This window comes from Acanthisitta chloris, unplaced genomic scaffold, assembly GCF_000695815.1.
Source record: "Acanthisitta chloris isolate BGI_N310 unplaced genomic scaffold, ASM69581v1 scaffold11669, whole genome shotgun sequence".
NCBI lineage: Eukaryota > Metazoa > Chordata > Aves > Passeriformes > Acanthisittidae > Acanthisitta > Acanthisitta chloris.
The window spans coordinates 30,739-45,923 of record NW_008693122.1 but is presented as its reverse complement, the minus strand read 5'-3'; the positions used below and the strand labels follow the sequence as shown (position 1 = coordinate 45,923).

Below are 15,185 nucleotides of genomic sequence, written 5' to 3'. Positions count from 1 at the left end.
ATGGGCTGGGTATGCGGGGCTGGGTCGGCTCAGAGGTGCCGCTGGGTCCAGCCGGGGACCTGCTCCGGGCTCTGTGCACAGGAGGGTTCTAAGAATCCAAGAGGGTTTTTTTAATGTTTGGAAATACTGGAATACTAACTCTTCCCATCTTTTCTGGAAGAATTTCGGGGGCTTTCCAGATAGGAGTTTTGGGGAGTTTACTGAAAAGATGGGGTATTACCAGTAATGCATTATCTCTTTCTTTCGAAGTGCTAATCATATGCAGCGCTACAAAATCCTCTTCTTTTGAAGTTACCTAATTTTAAGAGAATTCCTTTGAATTTTCAGTCTAAAGCTCCTGGAACTTTTTATTACGCTTGTCTAATGGTTTCCAGAGGACTCATTTAGGAATGTTTGAACAGATTTGATTGCAGTCCTGCTCAAGGGACTTCATGAGTGTGCAGCCCATTGCTTGCTTTGACTATGTAATTTTCTCATTTAAAAAAGATGGCCAATCTGTACAATACAGAGAAAGAAAAAATAAAGTATAGAAGTGACTTTGCAGTTTTCACGTTATCTCCACTCATTGCCAGACAAACCAAGTTATAAGTGATGGAGTCTGTTAGATTGATTTGAATTTGGAAGTTTATTTTTGTCTCTTGAAGCATGTTTGTGAAGCAGCATACTCCAGCTGCTTGTATCTTGTATTGTTTTGGGTTTTTTTTGGCACTGGAATCAAGAGGTGCGATGGGAGATTGGAAATGTATCCTGTAGCAGAGGGAGTTGGCTGGGATGGGCTGTGAGGGACTGCGTTTGTCTGAATAGCAGAGAGCTCATGGTGTGACTGTGGTTCTTACATCACAGAGGTCAGGTGACTCAGTAAAAATTATGGTCAAGTTTCATTTCTTTCTTCTGAGTTGCTGAGGTTTCTCTCCAAGGCTGTGGTTTCCTAGTGACACCCAAGTCTGGAGGTGCCCATCTCTTGAGGGCTGGATTGGCTGTACCCAATGCTCCCATCCTTACCAGAGAGGAAGGAAAGTAGCAGCTAGGGTCAGGGCATCCCTTCTTCTTTTCTCTGCTGCTACCCCACAGTTACTCTGTATGTGGTTGTTGTTCTTACTCAGGAGCAGAGATAGGTAGAAACAGCTCATACCTAGTCCAAGAACCTGCTGTGATCTTTGCTAGTCCTCCAACCTAAATTTCTGCCTTTTTTTTATCCAAACCCTTCCATTTAAGCATCATCCTAACCAGTCTAGCTGTAGACCAGTGTCCAATTATGAGCTTCCTAATCACCTATCATCATGTACCCCATCTCCCTCACTCCCAGTACCAGGTCAGTCACCTGCAGCCTCCTGTTAACCCTGTCAGTCCCTTCTGGTTCTTATGGTGTTTTGGTCTTTTCTCTCTGCCCATCCTCACAGAACTCATATTTTCTTGGATATCATGCAAGGACAGAAGACCAGGGGTTTGAGCAAAGCAAGACAGTCCATTGAAGGGAGAAACAAAGTGAGGGTCAGTGAGATTTGCTCTAAAAGACTGCAAAAATCTTGCAGAGAAGGTTATGTTGCTATGTCCAGTAGTATTGACTTGTATTTTTGGTCAGCCTGAAAATGTGTTTAAACACTCCTTTGATGAAAAATGTGTTCATGGGGATTTGTAGAATCAGGATGAGATTCAGCTGCACATTAAGACATTTGGACGTCTAAACCTATTTGACTGAGACACTTACTTGTCTACATATGTCTGGGGTGGTTATGGTTCACTTATGGTCAATCTCATCAATGCCTGCAGTGAAGCCTGGAGATTAATTCAGCCCAAGCAGTCACCAAGAAGCTGATCAGCTCAATAGTTGTAGACTCTTAACCACACTGGCTAAATTGTCTTTGAGTATGAGTATTTGAGTATTTAGACACCTAAATAGTGTGTGTCTTATTCTGGAGCTGAATCCTTCTCTTAAGTAAGGCACAAGGCATTTGATGTACAAAGATCTCTTTTAAACTATGTTAACAGATTACAGAATGTATTTATTAATGCAGCATGTACTCTGTGGCATTCAATATGTACTTAACAGTTCTTCTTGTAATCCAGCCTTTTTTAGATCTACCTTTCCAGTTTTGCCACTACTCCTTGTTCTGTCTCCAGTGAATTCATCTAGTTGCGCAATGGAAAATAAAACAACTGAAATCCGTGTGAAGTATGAGAATATACTAATTCACGACATCAATGAGCTGGTAGGTAATAGGTCTTGGGCTTTCAAAAACCTGTTGATTAGTTTTAGATGATAGGTAATAATAACAACAACAACAACAATAATCATCATCATCATCATCATCATAGCTCTAGTGTTAATACACAAGAAAAGACCAATTTAAAATCAGACATTATCCTGGAACGGTGGCTTTATTGGAGGGGATGCAACAATTCAGACTATTTAGAATCTCTGAAGTCTGTGGAAGTTGCCTATTTTCATGTATAAATACCGTGATCTAGGTATTTCTGCCTGTGTATCTTGTAGTTAGACACCAGCTCCTTCAGAGCATTACGCTAGTGGTTTCTAGCCTTTCTCTGCCAAGACACACAAGTCCTCATCTGGAAACAAAATACTGTTAGGGTCAGGGAACAATCATTTAACATTCTGATCATGTTGCATTAGTTGAGATTGTGAAGAGAGAAAGGTACTTCTCTGTTGATAAATTACCTTATCCTGAGCAAGGCATTAAAGTTGGGGAAAATATTCATAGTCACATTCAAATAAATAAGTATTCCCTTTAGTTTGTTGTCTTATTTCTGACAAAGACAAGTATCTCCTAGAGAACAAATATAAACCCTCTTGGTGATCAGTAATAACATACCTGACCTTTAAGAGAAAATAATACGGCAGGAATAACAGTCTCTGGGAGGCAGATCCTGCTGTCTTCCTGTGGTGGAAAGCCATGAGGTGCATCCCAGCTCTGCTCAGGCTGCAGGATCAGGGAGGCTGGGGGGCTGTCACAGGCTGGAGTTAGCAATGCCTTGCCACTGCCCAATTGCAGGATAGAGCCTGATGTAGTCAGAGCCCCAGGATGGCATCAAGGATTTGAATGGAGCAATGCCATTCTTTCACATACATTTTGAAAGTATAATTTTTTTCTTTGTAATAAATATTATATGGTTTTGTTAAGACATAGTTTTTTTTAGGAGACTGTAAGAAAACTAAACCAGTTTTCAAAAGAAAGAAATAAATCCTTAATGTTTGTGAAAACTAATGGGAATGTACTGAACTCTGAAGCTTTTACTTTCTAGAACAGGCATGCACAAGCAACTACTGTGCAAGTTTCTTCATTTTTCTGTCTTTATTTTTTCCAGTTTAAGAGAGATTCATTTGTCTTCTATATGAAATCTGTGTATCATCTTGTCACTGTAAGTTAACAGCAAACATCATGGATGCTGTGTGGGCAATAGGAACTGCACTCTAGGCACTTCCCTGCAATTGCAGAGCCAAAGTCAATAGCTTTCAGTCCCTCAGCCTGATGTTTGGAGCCGTTATGGAGATGAGTAGTAGTACTAGATCTGTCTAAGTTAATTTAATTTTCACTAATGCCTTTTCTGAGGTCAGGATTTCCCTTAGGTTGGTTTAGTCACAGCTGATCAACTGCCTTCAGAAGTGCTTAGTGTATGTTATACTAAAGGTGGTCTCAGGAAGCCAGTGAGAATGGGTAAATCCTGTAGCAGTTAGCAAATGAAGCCACAGGGTGGTTGGTGCTGTGTGACTGCAGCAAAACTTTGTTCTGTTGTGCTGCAAGCAGAGATGTGCATTAGGTTCCAAATGGTGGTGGTTTGGTTTTTTGGGTTGGTTTTATTGTTTTGGTTTAGGGTGGGTTTTTTTGCCAGTGAATATTTGACTCCCTAAACTCTTGGTTTTGAAAACACTTCCTGGATGAAGTTCTACCTGTCTTGTGAAATACAATGTTACAGATAACCTGCAGAAAAACTGTAAGCATTAAGTTGTCTAATGTGTTCGTATACATGCCTAAGTGTGCCCGATATTGTCATGAGCTGGCTTGTTTAAAGCCCTTCTGGTTGCACTGGGTTATCTTGATACAGGCTAAAGAAGAAAATGAAGCTTCTGTTGAGTAGGGTTCCATTGTCATCTTGATGACAAGTGTGCAAGTAGTAACAGAAATACGGAGCTACTGGAGAGCGTCCAGCAAAGGACCATGAAGGGACTAGAGAATCTGTCTAATAAAGAAAGGCTGAGAGAGCTGGGACTGTTCAGCCTGGAGAAGTGAAGGCTTTGGGGGAATCTCATCGATATGTGTAATACCTGAAGGGAAAGGACAAAGAAGACACAGTCAGGCTCTTCTCAGTGGTGCCCAGTGGCAGGACCCAACGCAGAGAGCACACATTGGAACACAGAACGTTCCCTCTGAACATCAGGAAGCACTTTTTCATTGCGAGGGTGACTGAGCACTGGCACAGATTTCCAAGGGAATCTACATCCTTGGAGATACTCAAACCCCATCTGGATGTGATTCTGGGCAACTGGCTCTAGGGGCCCTGCCCAAGGAGTGGGATGAGACCAGATGAGCTCCTGAGGTCCCTTCCAGCCTTGACCATTTTGGGATTCGGTGAATACCATTAGATAGTGTAGCTGGAATTGGGTTCTATTTGTCTGCATGCTAAGGAAAAGCTCAGAATGGCACACTGACCCTGTTACATTGATCCCAAGAGCCTACAGAACAATTTAGTGTTGACATCGCTGGCTGTCAGGGCGAAACTTTGCTCACTTGATTAAAAGTACTGCCATGCCTAAACACATGTGATATTTTACAGGTAAATATGTCTGCAGAGCATCGTGACAGGTGCTGCAAGAATAAGAAACATGAAAATATCAAAGTATTTTTCTGCAATGATACTCAGGTAAAATTTGACTTCTCAGAATTTAGAGAATACAAACTCAAATGAGTTACTTGTATGGTCCAGTCCTTGAATAACATAGAGCGATAGAGTGTAATACTACCTTTTAATAGTCAAATCATGATATTCAGGGTTGTGCTTTTTTTTTTGAATCTGGAATCACACAATTTGTTAAGTAAACTGTTACTTTTAAAATTAAAATATTAAGCAATTCCATATCCAAGAAATGAGGGGTGATTTTTTTCTACTATAATGATTCTTCTAGATTTTTAATAAAAAGTAATACAGAAAACTTTATTTTGCCAAGGGAAATAAACATTAAAATTTCCCAACCTCTGTTTTTCTTTTTTCTTTTTCTACAGAAAAAATCATATTGGCTAAGCTTTTCACTTCAGGTCTAAAAGCTTTAAATAATAGTTTGGGCCAAAAGCACAATTGTCAGCTGTTGCCGCAGATTTTATCATGGCTTGGTAAAAGGACAGACTCCAAATATAATTCGCTGTTTTCCTAACTGTATCAAGTGATTTCATTATTGCTGTGATTTCTCCCTGACATCCTTATGCTATTATTATTATTACTACAAATTGCTACTTAAAATATTTTTGAGATGGCAGGTAGGTCAGATTAGTCATATGTTTTATTGGAAAAGATTGACACTATGAAAGCCAAAGATACTAATGGTAATTGATGGAGATTTTTTTTGTGGTTTTTTTTGTAAAGACAAACCAACATTGAAAAGATATAATGGTGCACAGACCTTTCAGGACATTTTTTTTCTTGCTCTCTCTACAGGAAATAGAATCACTACAGAGTATGGCATGCAACATGCTCAGATTCTTTCCTAAGCAGAGAATCAACAAAGCCTTTAGATCAAAGGCAGCATTCGTCTCATGTGGGACATTACAAGTTCTACAGTGCAAATGTGAAAGACATAGAAAGGAACGGGTGAGTGGTACTGATGTTGTTTAATTTAAGTGTTTGACTTATTTCTTAGAGCTGTTCAACACAGGCTATCACATTTACCTCTCGAAGGTATAACTATCATGCATGTTATGCACAAGATGAATTTTGCTGTGTGTGGCATATGTCTTGTAACGGATATTAAGCCCAGTGCAAAGACTGAGACAATAATCTGGAAGTTTGTGGTGAAGATATCTACTCTGGTTCTGTACTGAAACACCTGAGCTAATTCTCCTGTAGAAGACAAAGACCACATTTGTGTGAAAAAGGCCTTTAACTTCTCTAGAGTATAAAATCATAGCTGTTACTTTTCATTGGGTTCTACCCTAAGAATAATGTTTAATTTGGTTTGTTTCAACAAACAATTAGGGGGAGTTTCTCTCTTTTCCATAATCTCTTCCTTTGGTCTTTATTTTAACCACAGTATCTCAAATTCAACAAGAACATTAAGGTATGAAATTGTTTGGATTTTTAAACACTGGCAGGATCTTCTTTTTGATGTGTCTCTCAAATGTAGCACAATGATCTACAGACTACCATAGCAATGGAAAAGTGTTCTTTTAAGTGTGGCTCAGAGTTAACTATTGAACACAAAAATGTTGACCCACATCAAAAAGCCTCTGCATAGGCACCGAAGGATATCATTCTTAAATAGCTGGATGGAAGGCTGCATTTAACTCATTATTTTTTCTTCTTGAAATGGAGGAGAGACTCTTACAATCTGGGATCAGATATTCAAAGTAATGTTGATGTCTATATTTTGCTTAGTCTCCTGTGATGAATCCAAAGTTTGCCTTAACTTTAAAAGGTATCCCAGTGAAGTCATATAAGTCAGAGTGTCAACCTTGCAATTCTTGCCTAACCTTGTGGGTGCCTATTTTTATTTAAAGAGCAATTAAAATAATGTGGTAAAAAATTATGAGCAGTCATTGAGTATGAACAAGAATCACAGTAGTTCTGTCTGGTTGAGATCCTGAACACTAGGCCACAGCACCAGCCCCTGGAACAGGTCTGTCCTATTTCACTAGTCTCAATACATGCAAAGTTTGTCTCACAATTCAGTTGGCTTTATTTTCTCAGTCCTTCAGATAATGGAGGATAAATTTCAAGCTACTTCATAAAGTACATACATATTCTCAGTTGGACACACTGGGTTCATCTGTCCTTATTTGCTGTGTGTTAGAGCCACAGTCTCCTGGTCCCATGGGCAGGGGGGGCAGCAGAGCTGTGCTTGGAGTGAGAACATCAGAGTGATGCAGGCTGTGTACCACGACAGCATGCTGTGTGAGCAGCCCTGCTTTTGGGCTTACCATGTAGGGTATCTCCATTATTCATTGAGATGGAATGGAAACGGTTTGTTTTAAAAGATGTCTGTAAGAATAGAAGAAGCCTCTTCTTAGTTAACAAGGTAAATTATTCTTTTCAGTTTTGCCCACAGGTAAATATACAAAATAGAGAAGATACAGAAACAGCTGAACAGGCCAAAAAGAAATGTAACCAAGAACTTTGTGAACTGAAAGAAAATATATCTAGCCTTCGATCCTGCTGGAATAAATTTGAAAAAATGATTTCCAGGTGATTCCAGGTGAATCCTGTTCTTTTCTTTCAAAGTGGCATTACTTGGTATCTTTGCATTTTTATATGCATTCTTCAAGTAACCCTGCTCGCTTACATGAACAGTTTAAGCCAGAATTCTGATGGAAAGCTACTATACTTTGGTCCTTGAGATGGAATAACCAGAAATGGCTAAACCAAGCTGCTGCGGTGCAAGAAGTGGAAATAAAACACCAGTATTTGAAACAAAGAACTCTGCAGAAGGCTGTGTCCCACCTTTGTGCTCTGGAAACTACTCTGAATTTTCTGATTTTTCAATTAACTTTATAATACTGTTATATGAAAGCAATCTGCTTATGCATCTACTGCAATTTATAAAACCATCTTAGAAGGTGCAGGTGAAGACAACAATATGGAAAAGTAGCTGGTTTCTTAACACCTACGTAAAACACATCAAGAACCAAAAGGAACAATTTACCAAAGCAGCAACTAATCTTGGGTATGTTCTGCTGACACAAAAGTGTTTTCAGCATAGGATTTGAAAAAAACCCAGAAATTTGGAGAAACAGGGGGAAAGTTAAGGTTTTGAAAAACTTAGGAATAGCACTGATTTTTGAGAGGTGCAGCATGATTCTGCTGGCTGAAGTAGAGGCAAGACAGTGAATCCTATGGAAGGCAAAAAAGGAGATACCTGAATGTAAGTTTGTTCAGTTGACTGAAAACAGCACTAGCCTTATGTATTTGGTTAACCTAGAGTTAGCTGCAGGAGGAGGTGGAATTTATTAGCTTTGGATTTGTGATTTCTTACATGCAATTATTTTATATGATGTGTTTTAACATGTTAGACAAACATGACTCAAAGCGTGTGAATATTGTCAGAGAATAATATATTGGCATTTAACTAATAAAGTGTTCATATTTAATTTTGGATGAAAATAAGTATTTTTATAGTTGTTTGTAACTCTTTTACGGTTTCTTACTTTGATATTATAACTCCTTTGGTAATAAAATATTTGTCTTCTAAGGAATTGGGCTGTTCACTTTCTGACTATCATTACTGCTTTTTAGCCTTTTTTTTTTCCACAACTAGTCATTAAAAGCATAGCTAGAAATGTAACCTGCAGCTGCCAGGGACTTCCCAATACAAAAAACCTTTTTCTTAGCTACTTGTAAGCTGGCCAGTTCAGGTAAACTGAACTTGGACTAAATACTTTGGGAAATCTTTAGTTAATCGAGCCTGTTGTTTCCTGGCTCAGCATAAACCAACATATATTGTTTTGTCCGTGCTCAAAGAATTCTTCTGTGGAACTACTCTGAAAAAAATAAATTTGGTATTCATAATAAACACCTGAAAAAACAGTGGGATGTGCTTCAACAAACTGTACAGATCTCCTTTGACTGGAATAAGATCACTGTACTGTATCTGTGGAGGAAAAAGGAGCACAGCAAACATGTCATGCTTCCTTAGAATACACCCTCTCCAATCCATCTGTTTATGATGAACATGAGGCTGGAGTGATATCCTTGTAAAACTGTGATTGAGACTTTAACTCCAAACACTTAAAAAACCGACGTCCAGACCCAATCCATTAATCTTTTATGTAATAGGGAAGGGAAACATTTCCCAGAATCATACTGCAGAAAGGAGAATGTAATAACTATTTTAAGGACTTCTCTGGAAATTCCTTCTTCTGAAAGATGACTCGGGAGACTGAGGTTTCAATTTGTCTCAGACTGAAGAATAGTTGTTCTGATTTTTTTTGGAAATTCAGTATAAGATGAAAGCCAACATTTATTGCCTAATAACCACTTGGCAAGGAAAGGGTAGTGTGAATCAAACCAAAACCACACAGATGCAGTATTAGCTACTACAAAATGGATGTTCACTCAGCTTAAAAGACTCAAGCAGCAGCTCACACCTTAAATCATGAGGCAAATGAAGCAGTCTCAAAGACAAGGAAAGACCAAGAGTAGACCTAAAGCAGAAATTTGAGTGATTATGAAATTGTGGATTTTTTTTTCTGATTACTTCTCTTAATGTTTGCATGTAAAGGGTGACTCAGGAAATTTGGCAACAAGAATCAGACAGGCAGGAGATTCATTAACTGCTAAATGCAGTGACTTGTGCTCTTTGACTTGTTCATTTGAGAACCTCCTCTGCTTACTCTTGAAATCACAAACAAATGTGGCAATAAACTGCTTCGCAGGAATAGGCAAAGGGATGCAAACCTTGCATGGTGTTATCACCACCATGCCTACCTCCCTGCTACTTTCATTTATGTATTTGTTTATTTATTTGGCCACAATGAAAAAGTATGATGAGTAGGTCAAACCATGATTTAGAAATACCTGAAATTTATGGAAAGGTGTCAAGGGAAAGAAACAACTTAGGTAACTAAAAATATTAAAAAGAATTTTAGCATTGTTGTTGCAAGAGGTTCGAGACCATCTAAGGAACCTGAAGATGCACAAGTCCATGGGACCTGATGCGATGCATCTGTGGATTGTAAGGGAACTGGCAGAGGAAGCCTCTAAGTCACTATCCATCACATTTGAGAAGCTGTGGCAGTTCAGTTCCCACTGTCTATAAAAGGGTAAGCACAGCTCCCACTTTTCAGAAGGGAAATAAGAAAGACCTTGGGAATTACAGGTCAGTCAAGTCTTACCTCAGTGCCCAACAAGATCATGAAGCAGATCCTCCTGGATAGCATGCTAAGGCCCATGGAAAATGAGGAGGTGACTGGCTTCATTAAGGGCAAATTGTGCCTGACAAATCTCGTGGCATTCTATTACGACGGGGTTACAGCATTGGAACTAGATGGTCTTTTAGGTCCCTTCCAACCTAAACCATTCTATGATTCAGGTCTGGTGAACCTGAGATCAAAGACATCACAATATTTATAAGGTTGAAATTATATTGTGTATCTCTGTGCTATTTTATTTAAGACAATTTCACATTTGACTACAAAACTTTATGCATCACAAAACGTTTTATTGGCATATTTGCTTTACTGTTAATAAGTGGCAAATTAGCACTAGGTGGTGATATACATTTATTAATTAAAACAGGACACTTTAAAATAAACATAATATACCAAATAAGATGCAAACAAACGCAGGAATTCTGGCAAAAGAAAACCGCGCTGGGTGGTCACAAACACAAATATTCAATGTACTGAGGGGCAAGGCAAACATGATAAACGCAATGCTGACAAAAGTAATCACCCCAAACACATGAATGAACATGCCATTTAAAAACAGGGAACACCAATAAATAAACTTAAGAAGACAAACATATTAAGTATCATATGAAGGACGAAAAACAAGAATTAGAACAATCATATAAAGCAGGTTTTGTAACAGTCATAGCATACTCAGCACTTCACAGATCCCACCCAAATCCATTCATGGTTCTGCCAGGAAACAATATAGAAACACAGAACTATGGTAAACCATACACTACTATTTAGAACTTAGGTTCCATATTCAGCTATATTAAATGGAATATCTGATGACTCAAAATCTAATGTTCAAATTGGAGAAATATGATTTCCCTACTGATTACCTTTATAAAGAACAAACAGTAATTAAGAAAAAATGTGAATAAATTGTTTTCTGGCAAGATGAAGTGGAATGGGACTAAGTAGGATCCTTCAAAAATGTGGATTCTGGAATGATGTAACACCAAAAACCCAAATGGAAAACAAAACAAAAACCAAACTAGTTTGCAAAAGTAATCTCATACTGTGAATACTGGAATGAAAATATCAACTGAGTAACTACTGAATACAGTTAACAGAATTTTTTTACCTAACATTTCTTCCAATGATACAATTAGGTCACTCAAACCTTACTCAGCAAGCTGGAAAAAAACCATCCAAACCAACCAGCAACAAAACAATCACAAGTTGAAACGAGCTGTACTTGAAAGGCAATAAAACTACTTTCACCCATCACTAAAACCAATTTTACCAAAGATTAAAATTCTACCCTGTCATACAACTCATATAATATTCCTAGCTTAGTCAAACTGGATAGAATTAAAGTTGCAGAAAGTGCTCTTACAAAACAAATTTGTCAGCCAAGATAAAAAAAAAAAAAGAAGAATCATAGCAGGTTTGTTCTTTGCACATACACAAAATTATGTGATGGAAACTAGCACTTCTTGTGAACTTTGCAATACACAGACAATACCATTTAATTCTATATGCAGACTAATTACATAGCCTACATCAGTGTGCACTGACACATACCTTGTTTATTAGCATTTAAACTACTGCAGTCATAGCTCCCTCCACTGATTTGGTAAGCATCATGAAACTGCTCTCCTTGCATACTGCATTTCAGGCACCAACTCTCACTTGCGATGTGAATTAGGAGCTAGTCTCTTGCAGATGACAGAGAACTTCCAGGATGCCTAGGCTGCGTCAGGTCTTAAAACACACAATCTGGAGTTCCCATCCTGCGAACCCGCAGGACATGTGGCAGCACTCGAGCAGCCCCAGCACTGCGTGAGTCTCGGCACCAGAGCACCATGGAGAGCTCCCCCCTCCCCCTCTGGCCCGGGAACCCTCGCGTGGAGCTTTCCTATTTGCTCACTGGAGTTAAGGGCTCTTCGAGTCTCTGGTGAATTTGAAAAAATCTGCCTAAACATTAATTTCATAGTTACAACCTGAAATGGGGGTGAAGCACCTCCCCCTGCCCACGTCCCTGCAGTGGTGTGTAAGAGTGAAGCTATAATTACCCATTTAACCACATACTTAAGGTGTTGTATATTTATTTAGAGATTCCAGTTCTGAAACTACCTAGGGTGTATCATGCATAAATATAAACCCGTGTAAGATACATCATATAAAGATTACGCCTTATGCTATGTGGGTTTTACTACTGAAGCCAGTATTTTTCACAACTCCACTGCATTTCTATCAGCATAGTTCAGTGATCCTGCACTCCTCCCTGGCACAGAGAGGTCCAGAAAAATCACAAAAGCAAAATGGGAATGCAAACACCCCCAGGTCAGACCTCAAAACCAGCCTTCTCCCTGTCCCTTTAAATGGAATTTTACCTTTATAATTTTTTTTTCTTTAAGGAATAGAAGAACCTTAGTAAGCACATTAGGAAGATCCAGTGGCCGACAGTAAAAGGAAGTGTGTCATAGGGTCAGACTTTGGTACAGAAACCATTAAAATGATCACATCAATAAATTTTCACTTTAAATAGACAGTGCATGGTTCATGTTTTTTCCTCCAATGGAAACCAAGGCATAAAGGTGTAGAGAAGGCTAGGGCAAGAGGGTTTGGACCCAGATTGTTAATAAACTAAATTTGGGAACTTCCTGATGTATAATACACTAGAGATTCTAAATTCAGAATCTAACTCCCTTGACATTTTATTTTTACTTTCAATGCAACAAATTTGTTTTCCATATTCAATTCTGCAGGGGCATTATGGAAGCAAATCCAGTTTCCCACAAACATTCCACTGAGATGGAATTACAGTGATTTGTGCTGATAACCTGTGTAACATAGGCTATGGTCTGTAACACCGGAGACTTTAGAGACCTATGTCATCCAGTAACAAAATCAGTCGATAAATGGGAAACATACTGGGCCTCTGATAGTCTCTCACTGTACAGTAGCAAACTGCACAGTCAAATATAATTTCATAGCTTATATTTATTGCAGATTCAAATTATCCAATTTTACTGTCAACAGGCAGTATGCTTCATAGATCTTCCTGTAAGGCCAAATTAAAAGATCAGTAAGTAATTTTAAAATCCTTTTTTCTGAGTTCAGGTTAATCCCCTGTCAAGTCCTTGTGATAAATCACAGAAGTGTAAATGAAGCAAATTATGTGCTGCTCGAGTAATCTACTAAATGCTGCACTGAAAGCAAAGAATTACACAAACAGCTCAAAAAGCAGATAATGTGGTAACTGTATGGGCATTGACTTGAAACTAGGAAACTTGCCATCTACAATTCAAAGGAGAAACAGTCAATATGTTTTTTCTGCAGTTACAATAATCCTGGAAAAGCTGAAAGGTATTTATTGTCACATTTAACATTCCCTTTGTAGAAAGCATTTTCAATAAATGGTAAAAATGGAAAAGTCATCAAATCAGGCAAAGGAACTGATTCCTCAGTAGATTCACTAAGTGACCAAACCTATTCTGAACTGGTATCTTGACTGATGGGCTCTCAGCTTGCAGCAATTTAGCCTGCAGACCTCCACGGCCCAAGTCCATAGCAAATTTTCTAAAGCAGGTTTACCTATGCAAAGGGTGCAGAATTCCGATTTTTTTCAAGTACAGGTATGAATGTGCCATAATACACATCCTAGAATCTAAACTACCTAGATACTAAATCGGCTAAGATTTATCAGTTCTAACTATCATTACCATCCTAGTGATCCATCCTACCATGCTCAGCTGCCAGGTTACACCAAATGTAAGACTACATTGAATGAAGGATAATGTCTAAAAGTAATTTTGTATAAAAAGTGTAATATTATCTTTGAACTGATTCTGATAGATCAATAGTTTGTGGCCTGAAACATGACTACATCAAGTCTTCTAAATCTCTCTCTCTCATCCTCCAAGACTGGTATCTGCTTTGAAGATGCTCTTCTTCAATCATGCTTTCTTCCAAATTGCTCCCAGTGATAAAAATCACAACTTTTGAGAATGCAAACCATGACCATAATACTATCATAGAACACTACATTATTTTGCATAACCTACAGAGAAATTACACGAATTGATACGATGCTGTTTGTGAGCTGGAAGTAACCATTCCTGACAAAAAGAATGTATTTACTGTGGGAAAGGCACAGTTCAGTTGTTTCAGATTGTTCTTTCACGCATAATGCAGATGGTGCCAGTACTTTGAAGCAAAATTTCACAAAACAAATTACTACATTCAGATATAAGTTAAGTGATTTGTCCTGTGAATGGTTCTAGTATCCTGTGTAATTTACAAAAAACCCAACAACTTCCAGGGTCTGACCCTTCTTCCCAACGAACCAATGCAAAGTTTGTTACTAACTTCATGAGGCTGCTGTTCAGGGCCAGAAGTACACAAAATTGCAAAAAACCCAACATGGTAGGTATTGACACAAAATCTATTAAGCACAGTTACTCCACTATGCACTCATATGTAAGCTGTGCTATTTTTATAGGAATGAGAATAAAAAAGAATCACTACTTACATCATGTTCTACTGCTCTAATACCATACATCCTTATGGAACTATTTGTTTTTGGCATTGGATACATCAAGAAGGCTGTTTTAAAAATTAGGTAGGATGAGCATAGACTTCATCTTTCCTTCAGGAAATGAGGGAAGATAAAATAACGAGCAGGACCTTTGGAAACACTTAAAGACAAAAAACACAACACTTTCAGATATGCTAGTCATGGTGGACCACAGGAAGAGGAAGACAAGTATTTCTGAACAAAAGGAACTTAATAAAATGAAGATACTGTATTTCCCTTTATAAATAGGTAAAAATATTAACCTGTTCTTATGGGAAAACAGAACATGAAAAGACACAACCCCTCCTCCCCCAACTTGCCTTTCTTCTTACATGCAAAGAGAATTGGCAGGTGGTCTTTCCACTTTGATTCTTTCAGAAGTCCTAGGAAGTAACTGGAAAGTGCAGTTAGGATATTACTGTCGAGGAGTTTAAAGATCCAGACTTTTTTGCACTTTTAGTTGGTCATGTTGTTTTCACTTAGAACATAACATCTACGTTACTGTCACAGATGAAGGAAATGCCTCCATAGAGAAACTTTTGAAG

The 15,185-nt window shown here is 38.4% G+C and overlaps 1 protein-coding gene across 1 annotated transcript; it reads left to right on the top strand.

Moving 5' to 3' along the window:
* Window positions 1–2,067: 2,067 nt before the first annotated feature.
* On the top strand, window positions 2,068–7,414 carry LOC103810074 (the record flags this gene model as incomplete). The annotated part of the gene is made up of 4 exons (XM_009082959.1): window positions 2,068–2,210; window positions 4,792–4,878; window positions 5,668–5,820; window positions 7,262–7,414. Coding segments are annotated over 4 exons (536 nt in total), but the record flags the coding sequence as incomplete, so codon positions are not given.
* Window positions 7,415–15,185: the final 7,771 nt, after the last annotated feature.